The sequence below is a fragment of the Peromyscus leucopus genome, chromosome 4 (assembly GCF_004664715.2).
Source record: "Peromyscus leucopus breed LL Stock chromosome 4, UCI_PerLeu_2.1, whole genome shotgun sequence".
In the NCBI taxonomy this organism is placed as follows: Eukaryota; Metazoa; Chordata; class Mammalia; order Rodentia; family Cricetidae; genus Peromyscus; species Peromyscus leucopus.
In genome coordinates this window covers 96,631,999-96,651,403 of record NC_051066.1, presented here as the reverse complement: position 1 = coordinate 96,651,403, position 19,405 = coordinate 96,631,999, and the positions used below count along the sequence as shown (strand labels likewise).

General features: G+C 43.4%; 1 protein-coding gene across 1 annotated transcript in view; it reads right to left on the bottom strand.

Annotated features, from left to right (window-relative positions):
- Positions 1-19,405, bottom strand: part of Stard9 (StAR related lipid transfer domain containing 9) — a 99,905-nt gene that overhangs the window by 37,660 nt on the left and 42,840 nt on the right. Inside the window, 9 exon segments of the mRNA XM_028878669.2 lie at positions 4,894-4,965; positions 5,774-5,851; positions 7,552-7,649; positions 7,850-8,059; positions 8,419-8,516; positions 10,243-10,310; positions 12,179-12,251; positions 14,832-14,901; positions 19,210-19,322. Coding sequence (XP_028734502.1) covers positions 4,894-4,965; positions 5,774-5,851; positions 7,552-7,649; positions 7,850-8,059; positions 8,419-8,516; positions 10,243-10,310; positions 12,179-12,251; positions 14,832-14,901; positions 19,210-19,322 — 880 coding nt within the window.

Sequence of the window (19,405 nt, the reverse complement as noted above, 5' to 3'; positions counted from 1 at the left end):
GAGCCAGACATATCACTAGGCAAAAACATGATCAACTTCTAGATGTGTATGTAGTCTTCAAGTTGAGTTAGGGAACAAAATGTTCTTATGGCCAGAATGTTTTAATAGTACATAAAGATGATACAACAGAATGTTGTGAGATATTTATATACTATGTGAGATGCATTGCTATGATTGGTGTGATAAAAAGCTGAATGGCCAATAGCTAGGCAGGAAAGTATTGGCACAACTTCTAGACAAGAGAGAGAACTCTGGGAAAAAGAAAGGTGGAGTCAACAGCCAGACATGGTGGAAGCAGGATGAGCAATACAAAGATGAGTCTCATGGAAGAACATATATTAAAAAAAATTAATTTTTTAAAAAATGGATTATTTAAGTTATAAGAGCTAGTTAGGAACAAGCCTAAGCTAAGGCAAAGCTTTTATAACATAATGAGTCTCTGTTGTTATTTGGGACTGGTGGCAGAATGAAAGTCCGACCATATATGGTGCCCAATGCGAGGCCTTGAATATCCAAACACAGGGCATGCAAAAGCTAAGGAAAGTTCTGGACAAGGAGCCAGACGGGCCAGTGCTCAGCATACAGAGGCATGGCTACCAGCTGCTGCCTGCGAGCTTGAGCCAGCCACCAACACAGAGCCGTGCAGTGGATGGACCAGCCTTTTAAGGCTTGGCTCACATGGTCAGGGAAGGCTTCAGGCACACAGTAAAGCAAGGTCCAGATAGAAAAAAAAACCTCTAAAATGGTACAGCATGCTTAAAAACGTGCTTAGATGCTAAAGAAAAATAAATAAATATAGTCATAAAAAGTTTCAAAATAATAGAGAGTAAAGTAATATAAAAAAATAAAATAAGGGCTGGAGAGATGGCTCAGCGGTTAAGAGCACTGACTGCTCTTCCAGAGGACCTGAGTTCAATTCCCAGCACCCACATGGCAGCTCACACCTGTCTGTAACTCCAGTTCCAGGGGACCTGATACCCTCACATAGACATACATGCAATGAAAAACACTAATGCACATAAAATAAAAATAAATAAAAAAATAAAATAAGCTACATAAGGATGAAAAATACATAGGGCACCTGGATCCTGTATGTTACTTTGCTGACTTTGAATTTTTTGAATGCCGATGAGCGAATGGCAGCTGCTGAGAGAGACATTGGATTGTCAAAGGGATTGCTGAATTAAACCAGCCTTAGGGGTGGTCTTGGCTTCAAAGTGGGAGTCGGGCAATGTGTTGTATTGGGGGAGAGGTTGTGCTTTTGTTTCCATAGGAAACGAAAAACCATGGATTCCTTCAAAGTTAACAGAAATCAGATTTGACCAGGGGAGACCTCCTGAGGATCTTGGCTGCAGATGTGAGGGAGGAAGTCAGGGAAAACTACAGGACAGGTGATGTGTGTGCTGATTCCTCTGCATGGGAACAGCTCTAAGACTGGATGAGACATGATAAATCTTGTTGGTTAGAGTCCTCATGACTTACTATATTACAGTTTGGATATGCAGTCCAAACAGACTTATAAAGTTGATAGATGCCTTTTAGCTACTTAAAATTAGAACAAAAAAAAATCATCTTTAGCTGACTTGTACATACAGCATATTCCAAACTTGTGTTAATGCAGATATATTTGTTGCGTTTAAGAGTCTGTGTGTTTTCTGGAAAAAAAAAAAAAAGGACCAGACACCAATAAAGACAAGTAGCCCAGGTGATCCAGCCTCTCAGAATGCCTCTGTTGCAGTTTCCTCAAAATTCTACATCCAGAACAACTTCAAAGCTGCTAGCTGAGATGGTCCAGCCTCACAGACTGCTCCAGCCAGGACTTCGGATAAGCTCTACACTTTCTCATCCCACAGAGACTAAACAAAAAATACAGCTAGCTCTCCCAGGACTTAACCATTATCCCAATTTTCTCAGGGTCCCCTAGAAATGCCATCACCCCCAGACAACAGGAAGCAGTCTAGAAAACACAACAGCCACATTCCCAAGATGTAGAAAAGGTGGTTTTTGGTCGTTCAATAGGTTATGGATATTTGTCATTGTTCAGGGGGTGGATAACAAGTTATTATTGGTCATGGTCAGGTAGGAAACTAAACAAAGGAGGTTAGATTTAGGGACCTTTTCCTAAAAAGATAAAAAAGTAGAGATATAGAAATGATAGGATAAAAGGGTAGATTATTAAATCTACTTTTAAACTAAAACAGCAACTACTAGTCTCAAATATTTACATTTATGTGGATTTTTGTATATTGATACAAATTTAAGGTTATTTTTATAATACTGTATATATGTTTCTACTCTTGTTTAAGATATTTTGTATGTAGATACAAATTTAAGGTCATTTTTGCTATACTGTATTTATGTTTCTATTCTTGTTTAAGGTATTATACCTATGCAGCTCATTTAAAAATCTAATGTAAAATTCTAGTCCTTAGGCTATTATTACAAACTGTTTAGAGTAATTAAAAAATGTACATTAGTAGTTAGTCATGTATAACAATCAAACTTGTAGTCATATAGGTATATTTTCAAGGTCAAACAGATATATTTTATATATATGTGTGTGTGTATATAAATATGTATATATATGTATATATAGATATATAGCTATTAGATAGGTAGTCTTCAAACACTTCAGAGACCTACAAAATACAGCATTTAAGATGTTTTAATAATATAAGGCTTTTCATGACAGTAAAACACGTCAGTTCATGGCAGCACCAATTTATTTCAAAAAAGATGATAGTCATCAAAGAATTTCCATATGGAGTTTGCTTTCCATGTGGCTAGCCATCTGGGCAAGAAACTGACCTTGCCTCAACTGCTGACGGTATGCTGTACAAATTGGACAAGCAGTACATAAAAGAAGGAGACTGTCGAACTTTGCCAAGACAAGGTAGGACAGTCCTTCAAAATTTCCTGCTATATACACACACACACACACACACACACACACACACACACACACACACATCTGTCAGACATTCCAGACCTGTAGGCTGAAGATGGAATGCCCCAGCATTACACCCAGCATTACAGAGGAATCTTAGATGACTGTTCAGGCAGCCAGATGTTCCTGTCATTTCTATAGTTTTGGAAGTTGTTTGCTCTACATTTCCTGTTTACTCAGGTAATATTATATCCTTCTCGGATCTTTGATGGGATTGAAGACTAGACAGTTATACCATTTTTTTGGATATCAATTTTTAAAAAATGGTATAAAGCTTATAAGGTTGAGACACATTAAAAACCTAAGTTGTTTATCTAAAAAAATGTTTTTAGTTCTAAAAAAATATTTTTAGGATGGTAATACAAGTTATAATAGAAAGTGGTTTATTATCAAGATAGGATAAATAAAAGAGTAATTTCTCTGAATATGCAAAATACAAATAGACTGGACATTGTGAATGTAATTCTTTGTTTTTCGAGACAGGGTATCTCTGTGTAGCTTTGGGCCTTTTCTGGATTTTGCTCTGCAGACCAGGCTGGCGTTGAACTCACAAAGATTCACCTGCCTCTGTGAATGTAATTCTTGCCTGATAATTGTTCTTATTGTATGTAGTTTTACTATGTTAAGAGTTAAAACCTTTCCTTTTTATTTAGACAAAGAGAGGGAAGTGTTGTGGGATATTTGTACATTGTGTGAAGATGTATTGCTGCGACTAGCGTAATAAAAAGCTGAATGGTCACTAGCTAGGCAGGAGAGCATAGGCAGGACTTCCAGGCAGAAAGAGAACTCTGAGAAGAAGAAAGGTAGAGAGAGTGGTGAGCCAGATGTGGAGGAAGCAGAATGGGCAACAATGAGGTAACAATCCTTGTAGAAGAACAGAGATTTAAAAATATGGGTTAATTTAAGTTGTAAGGACTAGTTAGGAACAAGCCTAAGCTAAGGCCAAGTTTTTATAATTAAAGTATGTCTCTGTTGTTATTTGGGGCTGGTGGCAGAAAAGAAAGTCTGACCACAACAGAATGTGGGGATATGAGAGATTTTTTTTTTTTTTTTTTTTTTTTTTTTCAGAGCTGATGACCGAACCCAGGGCCTTGTGCTTGCTAGGCAAGTGCTCTACCACTGAGCTAAATCCCCAACCCCGATGAGAGATTTGATGATAGGATCTAAATCCACGACCAACAAAACCCCACAAAAAACCAAAGGCCTGCATTTTTCCTTTTAGATGTCTGTGGGAATCATATAATTCTGCTTCTCCAAGTGTCTTGTCTCCACCCTCCCTCAGTGGGTCTTTCTTACGTTCTGGTTGTTACCAGTCTGGTTCAGGAGGCTAACCCCACTTCCACCATACTCATCCCTTCTGACCCGGCTTTCATCTTCTGTTCACCACTCTCCATGATGAACACATCTTCTCCACTGTTGCTGCCCCACACCACTGCCCCCGTTCTACGGCTTTGCTTAGGCTGGTTCTCCCTCTCTAACAACTCTCTCAGTCTTTCAAAGTCTGGTTCAAAGCCAGTTCTCTGCCTTCCAGCAGATGATAGCTGCTCCAAAAATTACAGGCTATAATGATTTCTTTCTTACCAGAGCCCTCATGAAGCACACCAACCTCTGTGTATCCAAGTGATCTGTGGCTACCTGAGGCAGGGACTCCTGTATCCCTTGAAGCTTCACAGTGAGTGCTTAATCTGTGAATACATGCTCGTCACCTGACTAGAAAATTTACTTGATTTACTGACTAGAAAATAAATACAAAGGAAGCCATTAACCATCAACTAAGGCAAACACCTTCCCTACTCAAGGCTCAATGGAAAGAAAAATGATTTCTGACCTAGACAGGTCCTCTCTGCCCCACCAAGGGCAGTACACCTAGTTGAAGAATAACGGATGGAGAGATCCAACCTTCTAGGATACTGGCAAGTTCAACTGGGCCCACGCAACACACCTACCTTCAAATCATTCTGGAGGATTAGCTCCTTCAGGCTTTCATCCAGTTCATCATTTAATGAGCTGAAGTTCCTCTGCACAGAGAGGGGAGGGGGAAATGAGTTCTGATGTTTTCGTGGTTAATAAGTTCCATCATTACACTTCAGAAGGGTAGAGTATAGATTAAAGACTTCACCACCAAAATCAGAAATATGTCAGGAGCATTTGGTATTTGGGCTCATATGAGTACAAAGGAGGAGAACTGAAATAAAGTTTTCTTTAGGACCCAATTCCCCATATCTTTCTCCACAGAGAGTAAGGGCCAATAAGGCAAATGTTCTCTAGACAAGAGATGATACAAGGGGAGGGCATCCAGCTCATCTGAAGCTCCACAGAAAAATCAGGGAAATCCTTCTGCCTTTGCTCCATCACTGTCAGCTGAAAACATGAAGCACAGGGCCATCCAGGTGGCTCAGCAGGTAGAAGAAGCATTTGCTCTGCAAGCCCAATAACCTGAGCAATATCCCAGAGGCCAAGGTGGCAGGAAAGAACCAACTCCAGAAAGTTGTCCTCCGATCTCTACATGCATGTATGCACAAACACACTGATAATATAAAACTTGAGGGCTGGAGAGATGACTCAGAGGTTAAGAGCACTGACTACTCTTCCAGAGGACCTGAGTTCAATTCCCAGCAACCACATGGTGGCTCACAACCATCTGTAGTGAGATCTGGCGCCCTCTTCTGACCTGCAGGGACACATGCAAGCAGAACACTGTATACATAATAAATAAATAAATCTTTAAAAAAAGAAACTTGAAGACAGGAGTATGGCAAGCCCCACGTGTTCAAGGGACAAGACCATCCATCCTTGGAATATGAAAGAGTACTGGCTGCCACATACCAGTTCAAAGCTCAGCAGCATGGCTTTCAGCCTATCAATCTCCTCCCTGAGTTCCCGGATGAGCTTCACATTCGCATCCTGAAACACAAAGAACTCCGTCTCCACTGGCTCATATCAGGTCCCAAACTGCTATGAAGTGTATTATTCTTTGGGAATGACTTCTCAAAATAGAATCCCAGGACCTACAGTATCAGCTTCATCCAAGAATTTGTGACAAATGCAAATTCTGGACCCACCCCAGAAAGCAATTCTTTTTGTTTGTTTGTTTGTTTGTTTGTTTCAATACAGGGTCCCTCTGTGTGGCTTTGGAACCTGTCCTGGGACTCACTCTGTAGACCAGGCTAGCCTTGAACTCACAGATATCCTCCTGCCTCTGCCTCCCAAGTGCTAGGATTAAAGGTGTGAGCCACCACCACCTGGCCAGAAAGCAATTCTTAAGGGCTGGGGCTCAACAATGTTTAACAAACTATTCAGGTGATACTTTTGCATATGAACTTTGAAAATTATCACCTTAGAGCAGGCCAGAGAAGCTCACAAATGCTAATCCTCCTATATGATGACTAAACCTGATACATGCCTAATCACACTGCCTTTGAAAACTGCCTCTAGGTGGGCTAGGGATGTCTCTTCACCAGCTGTGGCCCCCTGCTCTGAAACTTTTCACTGAATCTCCAAGAGGTAAGAAACATTTGCAATGTTCTTATCATTACTCAGCTTTCAAAACCACAAATTCTTCATACTTCCAGTTTAATCCAAAAGAGAAGTCAATTGTAATTTATGTAATAAAACTCAGACACAATTATCATTAAAAATAAAATCATCAAACAGAAGCTTCCAAAAGACCTTTCTTAGAGTGGCAATCATACACTAGGGATCTTGAGAGGAATGGCCTTAAAGAAACACCTGAAGGAAATTATTCATAAAATTATTTGCTGAGAACAGTAGAGAGATCAGAGAAATGCAGAGACTCCATTGGAAGAAAGGAGAATCATTTGCAGAAGGCAAGTCTGGATGACAACTGTGGTCATTAGTGCTTTGTCAGCTTGACACAAACTAGTCATCTGGGAAACTGGAACCTCAACCCAGAAAATGCCTCTCTGAGACTGGCCTGTGGGATATTTTCTTGGTTAATGATTGATGGGGAGAGTCCAGCTGAATGTAGACAATGCCACTTCTAGATAGGCGGTCCTAGGCCATATAAAAAAACCAAGGTGAGTGAGCCATGGAGGGCAAGCCAGCAAGCAGAGTTGCTCTAGGTTCCTTCCTCAGCCCCGAGATGATGGGCTGTAACCTGTACGATGTGGTAACCCTTTGGGGGGGTTGAATAAGATACTTGGTCCCCTCACCCCCGCTGGTGGCTGTTTGGGAAGGATGAGGAGGTCTGGCTTTGCTAGAGGAAAGATGTCACTGTGAGTGGGTTGGGATTTCAACGCCCTTTCTAGCTAGCGCTCTCTGCCTCCTGCATGAGGTTGAGATGTAAGTCCTCAGCTGCTGCTCCAGACACTTGCCATCTGCTACATCTACTCCACCATCCTGGACTCTAACCCTCTGGGACCATAAGGCCCAAATAAACTTTTTCTTCTATAATTGCCTAGGTTATAGCATTTTACCCCCCATCAGAAAAGTGACAAATACACCCTTCTCCCCAAGTTGCTTTTCTTCAACATTTTATCACAACAGAGAAGCTAACTACGACAAAAAGAACGAGGAAGAAACAGAGAAAACAATAAGGAGAACTTCAAACTATGTCAGACCAGGACTTCCAATGAGGGCCTTACCTCATTCACCTGTGGCTTGTTGATGATGTTTTTGGCACTGGATGCATATCTCAGGGTACTCATGGTCTCACTGTAGCTGGTGTGTGCAGGGGACACAGCTGAGGCAGAAGGATAAAGCTGAGAAATGCACTGGGCCCTTCCATCCCAGCTCTTACTCACTTGTCAGCAGGGCATTGCTGCTAATGCCCTGACTGCATGAGACACACTCTCGAGAGACCAAGGAATGTTAGTGGTCAGTATATTTTCTAGGCACAACACTACCTCCAAACAGAAGCAGATCCCGCCGCGTCCCACTTACTGGCAACCATGATGGTTCTGGAATTGCCTCCAAGGCTCTCCTTCAGCAGCCACGTCAGCACCGAGTCCCGGTATGGGATGTAAGACTGCCTCCTTACAGGTCCCCCTCCACTGCTGGTCCCAGATGTAGTGCTAGGAACCCCACTGTCACCCCTACTGCTGGCTGCACTACTGAGGCTCTGGCAGCTGCTGAACACTTGGGAGTTCTGGGCTTAATAGAAAAGAAAACAGAAGTAGGATACAGAGGGAATGATGAAGCAAATACACTAAAACAAAACCATTACCGAACACAGAGTGAGTATCTTACTCCTTTCCTGCACAAGATAGGAGGCTTTAAGTTTGAGTTTATATCAGACTTTGGACTCGGGATACGAGCTGTTTTAACGTGATTCTGTAATGACAGCCACTCATATTCTAAAACCACCAGGTTCCCATGCTCAAACCAAAAAGTAACCTTATTGAAAAATAGTCTTGTAAGCCTCTACCCTACTGTGACAAAATGAAACTAGTGTGAGTTATTCCAAAGTCTCCCTCCCCACTCCAATCGCTCCGAGTCCAGCAGCAAAATACCTAGAGCGGAGATGACAATTCCCAGCGTCACGAGGGACTTGTTGATATTGGCACCTTCAGTAATCCGGTCCTTGCAGTAACTGGGATCTGCTCTCTCACTAAAACAGACCAATCAAAGTAAACACTAAAGCAAACAGGACACTGTTCTACAGTGGTTCTGGACCCTCATGTTGTAACAGACCACAGAATCAGCTTCCCTTATGTTACTCTTCCCTGTGTCGTTCTCCTCCACTCTTTTCTTCTTTCTGGATACAAACAGAAGCAGATCCCACATCCCACTTACTGGCAACCATGATGGTCTGGAGTTGCCTCCGAGGCTCCCCCGAGTCCCGGTATGAGTTGGAAGACTGTAAGACTGCCTCCACACAGGCCACCCGTGTAAATCTTGCTAGTGACTTTTTGTTGAGGGGACTGCCAGAGCAATTTAGGCCACGCAATTTGTGTCTACAGTATCGATGGTAGCAGTCACTCATAGGCAAATACTTGCTTTAAATTCACATTTTGATGGTTTACTGATCTGTGACACTGTCAATTGTCTCAAAATTCTGCCCCTCTTTTCTGTTTCATTTTTGTTTTGTTTTAAACAGGGTCTCATTATGTAACACAAACTGTCCTGGAACTCACAGAGACCAGCCTGTCTCTGCCTCCTGGGTGCTGGGATTAAAGCCGTGTAAGCATCATGCCCACCTCAAAATCCCTTTCGGAGTAATGGAAAGTAGTAGAAATTCACAAGTTTGACTAGCTGCTACGCTTTCTGACAGGACTTAGCTCCCCTGACCCCTCACCCCACTGCCGAGCTGGAACTAAACCCAGTACTCAGGCAAGCACTCTACCACTCAGAGTGCTCAGTGCCCGCCACACCTTCACGCTTAGTTCTTAACAGAGTTCTGTTCACTACTGATTTGTTTTTTTTCTTTGACATTATCCTCAAATTTTTCTTCTTTCTGGATACATATTTAGCTATAATGTGAATACAGTATGAATAAGTATGAATATTTACTTCTAATAACTCGAAGTACAGTATCTTTTAAAAACTTAAAGTAGTGTAGACAGCTATATAAAACTGATATTAAGTCAATGGAAAAAGTATACTAACTCAGTTTACTTCACAGGACAGTTGTTTTTAATCCTGGCTGCACAATGAGGATCAAAGCAGCACCAGCCTTTTCCTCACCCACATAATCCCCTCATTATTCTAATCTGAGATGTGGATGTTAGGAGGTGTTTTTTGTTTTTCAAAAAGACAAGGGTTTCTCTGTGCTGCCTTGGCCCTCCTGGAACTCACTCTGTAGAACAGGCTGGCCTTGAACTCAGAGATCCATCTGCCTCTACCTTCCAAGTGCTGGGATTAAAGGCATTTGCCACCACCACCTGGCGTGCTTGGGGAGTTTTAAAATGTCCCAACAGGCAGTTCAGACTAAGAACCTGGGATGCAGCTGGGCAATGGTGGTCTACGCCTTTAATCCCAGCACTAGGGGAGGCTGAGCCAGGCAGATCTCTGTGAGTTCAAGGCCAGCCTGGTCTACAGAGCAAGATCCAGAAGAGGCACCAAAACTACACACACACACAAAAAAAAACCTGTCTTGAAAAAAACCAAAAAAAAAAAAAAAAAAAAAAAAAAAAAAAGAACCTGGGAATTTCCCAGTTCCTGACTCTTTGTAACCTTCAAGCTAGCATCAAGAATTCCTTCATTTGTAATCTCAGGATGATTAAAACATTCAAACAAGGCAAACCCAGGATCACACCTATCCCATGTAAAGTGGGCAAGAAGCAGGCCACTGTCAAGAAAGCAATAATTCTCCTTGGCTTTGAAATCCCAATTACCTGCCTGCTAGGTCCACAAGGTTGATCTTGCTGGCAGTCTCTGAGGGAAGGTTGTTCTGTAGGACTGCCTAAAGACAAAACCATTTAAAGCTGTTATGCAGAATGATTTGCATTCCCTCTTGGATACTGTCCTAACCAAGGTGACATGTTCTAAATCAGATGGGCACTCACTATCTGATCAGCATCACGTCACTAAAATCACCAGTGAGCAGGGGAAATCTCTAGAGCCCTCTGTGCAGTTTTAGGGACACTAGGAGTATTAGTACAACTCATCAAGCAAGCCAGTCAGGGGGCTCTGGCTTTTACCAGCAGAGCCACAGAAGGTATGATAGCCCTTGCTCAGGTCTGTTACTGTGCCCAGTCACAGCACGTTGGCTTTCTAGGGCAAGAACTTTACATATTCCATTCAGGACCACTTATCCACCACCATCAAAACTATCCCCCACCCCCACTCCCCTCCCCAGCCTCACCCTCCCAGATGCTGGGGTTAAAGTCAAGCACCATCATGCAGTTTATTTTCTTGAAACAGGGTTTCATGTACCCCATGCTGGCCTTGAATCTCTGACCCTATTGCTTGTACCTCCCAAGTGCTGAGATTACAAGTATGCACTACTATATTTCATTGTTTTTGTTTTTCTGTTTTAAATTTTTAGATACAGGACCTCATGTAGGCCACGTTGCCCTTGAACTTATTATAGTCCAGGCTGACCTTCAATTCCTGATCTTCCTGCTTGCACCTCCCAAATGCTTCCATGTTTTGATTCAGTAGGACTTGTAGTCTCTGCTGATGGACCTATGCTTCATCAGGGACATGCACTACCAGTTCAGGATACGTCAGTGTTCACTAGGCACAGAGCCGCGTGTGCTTCCTCTACACATATGTGCAGGCCTGTCAAATCAGACTGTGCGGGTGGCTTTGATCCAATTAGTCTTTTTGTTTTGTTTGCTTGTTTGTTTGTTTGGGGACAGGCTTTCTCTGTAGAGCCCTGGCTGACCTGGAACTCACTCTGTAGACCAGGCTGGCCTGGAACTCGGATTCGCCAGCCTCTGACTCCCAAGTGCTGGGATTAAAGGTGTGCGCTGCCTGGCCTAATTAGTCTTAAAAAAAAAAAAAAAAAAAAAAAAAGATTTATTTTACTTTTAAGGTATGTGTGTGTGTGTGTGTGTGTGTGTGTGTGTGTGTGTGTGTGTGTTATTCACATGAATGTTAGCACCCAAGGAGGAAGCTGGATGCCCTGAAGTTACACGTGGTTATGAGCTGCCTGATGTGGGTGATGGGAGCTGACCTTTGCTCTCTGGGACAGCAGTATACACTTTTAACTACTGAGCCATCCTTCTAGTCCCACAGGTCAAATTAGCCTTTCCTGTATATGTGCACAGCTTCTAATACCCAGTATATCCAAAGATATTATTAAATCTACTATACCTGTATCACCTCCGAGAATTCCCTGTTAAATCCCTAGTCTAGCAGTTCATGACTTACCTGAAAAGGATCCACATCCAAAGCTAATGGAGCCACTGATCTGCTTGTTCCTGGCTCCCCCAAAGTACCCACTTTAACTGGTTGCACAAAATCAAGTGAACCACTCTGAAGGCATTGAAAGCCATTGCTAATCTTCAAGCCTTGCTTTCTGCAAATGAACTTCCTCACTAGAGCAGCTGGAGATGTGAGTGGGCAACCAAGACAAGAATACCATATATATGCTAGGCAGTGGTGGCATATGCCTTTAATCCCAGCACTCTGGAGGCAGAGGCAGGTGGATCTCTGTGAGTTCGAGGCCAGCCTGGGCTACAGAGCAAAAGATAAGCAGAAGATTGAAGAAGTCATTGTACCAGAGAACATGTGAGTATAAAGGCAGGAGGAAGAGAGAGAGACAGGAATACAAGACAGTAATCACAAGGCACGAGAAAGGAATCAGTAAGGAAGACAACCAACCTGTGTGTAGTGGATAGTGAAAATGGCATGGGATCTGCTGCTGGCCTCGTGGACATGGGTGGCTGCTGTGATCCTACGTGGACAAGACCAGACAGTTAGTACAAGGACTATTTCAGCATGGTTAACCCTAAGGGACCCATGAGAACATAAGAAATGTTAAGACTGGGGTTAGGGAGATGGTTTAGTGAGTGAAAGCACCACCACCAAGCCTGGCAACCTGAGTTCAATCCCTAGGACCACATGGCAGCTCACAACCATCTGTAACCCCAGCTCTAGGACCTGACACCCTCTTCTGGCCTCTGTGGGCACAGCACACACGCAGTACACATACATTCCGGCAAATCAAGAATGTGATGGTTTGAAAGAAAATGACCCCGAAAGGGAGTGGCACTATTAGAAGGTGTGGCCTTGTTGGAGGAAGTATGTCACTGAAGGGGTGGGCTTTGAGGTCTTTTTTGCTCAGTGTGATTTTTCACTCGGTGTAATTTTCAGTCAACTTCCTGTTGCCTGCAAGATGTAGGACTCTCAGCTACTCCAGCACCGTGTCTACCTGCATGCCACTGTGTTCCCCGTCATGATTATAATGGACTGAACCTCTGAAACTGTAAGGGAGCCACCCCAGTTAAATGTTTTCTTTATGAGAGTTGCCATAGTCATGGTGTATCTTCACAGCAATAGAAACCCTAAGACAAAGCATAAAAATGAGAATACTTGGGTGTTATCAACTCTGGAACAATATCCCAAAGACAGACCCATTTAAAACAAGACAAGTGACTTGTACTGGGAATAGTGACTCGCACCTGAAATCCCATCACTTGAGAGATGAAAGCATCAGGATTGCCGAATTTGAGGCCAGCCTGGACAGACCTTGTATCCTTCAGAAACAAGACTGGGGAGATGGCCAGTGGGTAAAGTGAGCTTGGATCATCAGCACTGGTGTAAAAAGCTAGGCATGGTGGCACATGTCTGTAACCCAATGCTGGGAGGTAGAGACAGGAAAATCTCAGAGTGCTTGCTAGTCACCAGGTCTAGCCAATCAGTGAGCTCTAGATTTGGTGAGAGACCCTGCCTTAAAACTAGCAGTAGAGAAGGACACCCAACATTTACTTATATATAGAGAGAGCCCAGGGTGGCCCCAAAGCGCATAGTGGAGAATGACTTTGAACTTCTGCCCCTCCTACTTCCATCTCTGAGTGTTGGGATCACCATCCCCTCTGGTTTATACCGTGCTAGGGATCAGACCCAGGGCAAATGCTATACCAACTGAACTACACCCCCAGTTCCTCCAACTCCTTTTTATTTATTTTTTAGAAATTTTTTTAGATTTATTTATTTATTTAATTATTGTCTAAGTATGAATGTTTTGCCCTTATGTATGTATGTGTACCATGTATGTGCCTGGTGCCTGAAAAGGCCAGAAGAGGCTTCAGATGCCCTGGAAATGGAGATACAGACCACTGTGAGCCTTCATGTGGGTGCTGGGAATTAAGCCTGGGTCTTCAAACTCACTACATAGCCTAGGCAGGTCTCAAATTTATAATCCTGCCCCACCCTCGACAACTGCTGGGATCATGTTTTATTTTATTCATTCATTCATTCATTCATTCATTTATTATTTATTTATTTATTTATTGTTTATTTATTTATTTATTTTGAGACAAAGTCTCTCTCTTTTTTCTTCCCTGGAGCTGAGGACCGAACCCAGGGTCTTGTGTTTGCTAGGCAAGTGCTCTACCACTGAGCTAAGCCCCTATTCTCCAAGGTCTAACTGCATAGTCCTGGAACTTGCTATGTAGACCAAGCTGATCTTGAACTCACAACCCACCTGATATCTACCACCGCACCCAGCTTGAATCCTAACTCTTAATGATTCAGGAGCTCAGATTATAATGAAGACCAGGCAGAAGTTCTTCTGAGAGAATTTAATGAAATTCTGAGACTAGAATGTTAAATTTAAATGTTTTCCTTTGTTTTCCAGTTAAAGGACCTAGTATTAACAAGATAAATATAAGAATGCTGGGCAGTTGTGGCACACGCCTTTAATCCCAGCACTTGGGAGGCAGAGCCAGGTGGATCGCTCTGAGTTTGAGGCCAGCCTGGTCTACAGAGCGAGATCCAGGATAGGCACCAAAACTACACAGAGGAAACACTGTCTTGAAAAACCAAAAAACAAACAAACAAACAAATTCTAAGACTATAATTTTTTTTTCTCCCAGGGAAAAAAGCTTCCCTGTAGGCATTTACTAGTAATATTTTGGATACTCAGAGTAGGTGAGAACATGAAATGTTATCACAACGCACAGTCGCTTCTGGAGCACTCAAGTTACTCTTCCTAGTTTCATATGCCTATAACCTCAATGTGGAAAACTAGAAGAAAAACAGTTTTATGAATCATTTTGTGCTATATTTATCTTTGCCAAGCTGAGAAGATGGTACTGCCCAATATTTTTCTGTCCAGAACAAACTCTTGGTAGTGAGAAGAGCAGTAACTCTTAGTCATGTTTTTGTTCTGAGGCCTTCTGGATGTGAATGAACTGCAGGGAAGTGTGGAGAAATCACTGCAGAGGTGGCCATATTCTCCAAAGGACAGGGAACACAGGCTGGCAAAAGGAGGCTGCAAAAACACCAACCATCCCCCAACAAACCGTTTTACCTGTTTGCTATCCCCTCCTCCAGGAGCTGGATAACTTGCTGATAGTTGGTAACAACATGCTGAGATAGACCTGTCAAGGTTGTGAGAGGAGAAAAGAAACCAAAGGAAACTTCGGGTAAAGGAACCATTTCTTGTAGGATTTTGTTATTCTTTTTATTACATTTACCGCCCCCAACCCCCATATGAGTTTGAATGCAGGCCCGCCATAGTGCACATGTGGAGTCAGAGGACAATTTACAGGAGTCACTGGGTGGTGGTGGCGCACGCCTTTAACCCCATCACTCTGGAGGCAGAGGCAGACGGATCTCTGTGAGTTCTAGGCCAGCCTGGTCTACACAGTGAGTTCCATGACAGCCAGGACTGTTACACAGAGAAACCTTGTCTCGAAAAACCAAAAACCAAACCAAAACAACGCAAAAAACAATTTCCAGGAGTCACTTCTCTCTCTCCACCATGAGTATCCAAGAATTGAACTCAGGTCATCAGACTTGATGCCAAGAACCTCTAGACCCAATCAGCCATCTCACCAGCTCTAATTTTATTATATTTATTATTCTCTCTCTCTCTCTCTCTCTCTCTCTCTCTCTCTGTTTTTTGAGACAGGGTTTCAAAAAGCAGCCCTGGCTGTACAACAGCCCTAGTTGTCCTGGAACTTGCTCTGTAGATCCGTTTGCCTCTAAGTGTGGGATTAAAGGTGTGCACCACCATGCTTTTATTTATCATCCTTATATCACTTCATAAGCTAGAATGAGGAAACCTGACTGACAAGATCATTCTTATTAATAAATAAACATGTATTGAAACCTCTCATCAGGTGATGTGATGGGTTCTCGAAATGCCAGCATATTTACACAAAGATTATGGTTTAGAATTCATGTAGTGGCCACGCTAACCACAAAAAAACTTCCTCACAGCTTTACTATGGAAGTTATAAGAAATCTCCTCCTTACATATTATCATTGGCCCTCACAAAATTCCTGACAGGAAGGTGATATTTTACCCACACGGTGGCAGACTCAGTTTAGCATTCAAAATATGTCTTGCTCCTGTTCCAGTTTACAACATGAAATTACACTAACAAATGCCACAGGAATAGGGACAAACAAAAACGCTGAGCAAATTTAAGCAGCAGTCAGGGTGGCTCCATGGATGAAGCAAGGCTAGAACAAGCCGTTACAGAAAGGGAAGGCTTGAGACAGGTGGAAAGGATCCTAAAGATGTGAAAAAAATCTTTATGGAAAATCTGTGCTAGAGCCTCCACAGAGACTCGGGGACAAGATAATGCCATGGGTCTACAGCTAAATAAATGTACACACAAAAAACTGACCAAGTAATTTGAATAGTGATTACATTGCAGCAGGGTGGTTGCAATCAATTTTCTTAGCAACTTTCCAGGAATGAAGAGACAAGGGTTGTAGCCCACAACATACCCCAACTGCACCCCTCCTCCAATTTTTGTTTGTTTTATTTTTTGAAACAGGGTCTCACTCTGGCCCAGGCTGCTCTTGAACTCAAGACAATCCTCTTGTCTCAGTCTCCTGGGTGCAGAGGTTATAGACATAATGCCTGTTTGGACATTCACTTCTTCTTTTATGATTTATTTATTACATATATAGTGCTCTGTCTGCATGTATGCCTGCAGACCAGAAGAGGGCGCCAGATCTCATTACAGATGGTTGTGAGCCACCATGTGGTTGCTGGGATTGAACCTGGGTCCTCTGGAAGAGCAGCCAGTGCCCTTAACCTCTGAGCCACCTCTCCAGCCCCTGGACATTCACTTTTTATAGAAAGAAACCCAAAGGACTACAACAGAGGAACAAGTTGAGTTAGAAGTAAATAAGCCTTTGCAAAGACTGCAGCTAAGCTTTCAACAGTCTCACTCCTTCGACTGGAACTTAACTTCTTAATCCCTCGTGTTCATAGGCACTTAGTACAAAAAAAGAGAGATACCAGTTCCTGAGAACAGGCTTTCAAATACTTTCTGGCACAAAACTTATTAGCAAACCGAGCACACATGTGGACCTGGGAATATATAAATGAAAGATGCCCAAGAAAGATGGGGGCACTGGAATTACCAGGCAGATTTTAAAGCAACTCTGCTTAACAGACAGCAAAATTCCAGAGGAAATTGGAAAAGAATCTAGTGGAGACAAGCTGAGGTCTCCTTGCTATTTCTGAAGAGGAGGGAGGGCAGGGAGGACAGAGAGAAAAACAGGAAGAAAAGGAGAGAGGGGGCAGGGAACAGTTTGAAATGTGGGGTATGTAGCACTGATGTATCCACTTGACAGGATTGTTTTACATGGAAAAGGAAATCAACAGGGGCATTTTTATTACTATTTCCAGGCTGCTGGGGGCGGAGGGGGGGATAGAAAATGCTTGGTAGCAGCATCAACGAATGCCACTCACCATCCATTAGCCATGCCTGTTCAGAAGAGCTCTCCTGTCTCTCTACTTATCAGGATTTAGTTAGCATATGCCTGTGAGGAATGTAACACTTACAGCTTATGAATGTCTTGAAAGTGTGACAGGCCCCCAGACCTTAGCACAACCGATACCATGTTCTGACCTAAGAACTTAGCACTTGCCAAAACAAGAACAAAGGCCTAATCCATCCAAGTCTATAGTTTCAGAAAGTCGCTAAACCTATTCTGCTTGCTTTTTGGCTTCTGTAGTTCCTCTTCAGGCTGAGTGTCCTTGCTGAGGTATGTCAACCCAAGATGTGTGTGTGGGGTGTGGGGTGTGTGTGTGTGTGTGTGTGTGTGTGTGTGTGTGTGTGTTTAAAAGCTCACCCTGAGAGAGGTTCAGGACTGCACTTGGGTCCTGAACATCTAGTGTAGTCTCCTGCTGGCTGATAAAGACTTTCTATTGGCTTGAACCTGTGTCCACGTGGTCTTCTCTGGTGGCTACCCCCACAACAAAAGGGCACAATCTTCCTCCTCAAAAGAGCACAACTGAAAAAAAACAAAAACAAAAACAAAAAACGCCACAACTGATGGGGACGGGGAGAGGGTTGGTGGCGCACACCTGCAATCCCATCACTTGGGGAGGCAGAGGTAGGCAGATTTCCAAGAGTTCAAGGCCAGCCTGGTCTGCAGAATGAGTTCCAGCACAGCCAGGGCTACACAGAGAAACCTTGTCTCAAAAAAAAAAAAAGCATGACTGTCCCTCCTAAACAGCTGGACCCAGACTAATGAAGTGAAAAATGGATGGTACCTAGTTCCAAATGTCAATGTTTGGTGTGGAAGCATATGAGACCCTCTCAGGTCCAGCATCTCCCTAGATGCTCTTCATAATCACTACCAATGGAAAACAGTGTCAGGAAGACTGGCTGATCTAGGAAATCAGTCACTGCCCTGTTTGGCTGCTGCCTGCAGACCCAGCCTATTCTCTGCCTCTTTCTCCTCCTTCACGATTACTCACACAGGCCTCTTTGGAATGCCAAGGGGCTTTGGGGGGGGCTCTAGTTTGCTGTCCTCCCTACAGGACACACTTACCCTCACTCTACTCATCTTCCCAGGACTGGGTACTATGAGCCCTTCAGGCTTAGCACCAACTGATACCTGTCAGAAAAACTTCTCTTGACTATACACAGAGACAGATTCGGTTGCCTACACTTCCATGGGCTTTTCTTTTCTTTCTTTCTTCCTTTCTTCTTTTTTTCACCCTGAAGTCAGGGTTCCTCTGTGTAGCCCTGGCTGTCTTGGCTGTCCTGGAACTCACTCTATAGACCAAGCTGGCCTCAAACTCACAGAGATCTGCCTGCCTCTGCCTCCCAAGTGCTGGGATTAAAGGCGTGCACCATGACTGCCAGGCTCCAGGCATCTTTTCAATCACTGCATCTAGCTACTTCTTTATAATACTTAATCACAACGTGTAATTGTTTGTCTTACAACAGTTCCACCAGATTTGAAGCTTGCCTGTGAAGGTAGGGCCATGTCACGCCAGCTTATCAGCATTCATCCAGTGTCCACAAGAGTAGCTAGCACATTGAAAACAATCATTGCACAGGCTGAGTGAGTTATCAAACATTAGGAGAACTTCCTCCTGAAGGGGTTAAGCGGCAGCACTCGTGACTGGCCGCGGCCCATGGTGGTCGCCGCAGCGGAAGAGAGCGCTGGATGCTGAAGTGGTGGAAGAATCACGAGCCATGGTGACCTTTCTAGAGCTTAATTAGGAGGAAGGGGAGACAGAGAGACAGAGACAGAAAGAGAGACCGCATGGAGGGAAAGTACAGAGGGAATACGGAAAGAGGGCCCGTGGGAGGGCACACCTGCTTTTTAGGCTGGGACACTGTAACAGGCTGATGACGTAATATGGACAGAATCCTTACACCTACACCTCAGTTGGCTCTCCAATTTCCAGGATCACAGAAGCTCACCTTGGACGTAGGGTCCCATCTCTGGATGCTCCCTGACCCTCAAGCCATAGGACTTATTTTGATTGGATCGCTTCAAAAGATCTCTCACCCGTTCATTGTAGATTTCCAGGAAGCTGGAGACACAGAGAAAAAGACAAGACAGTTAGATTCTGAAGAAAGAAGGGAAAACACCATGTTGAGAATCAAAAGGTCCTGG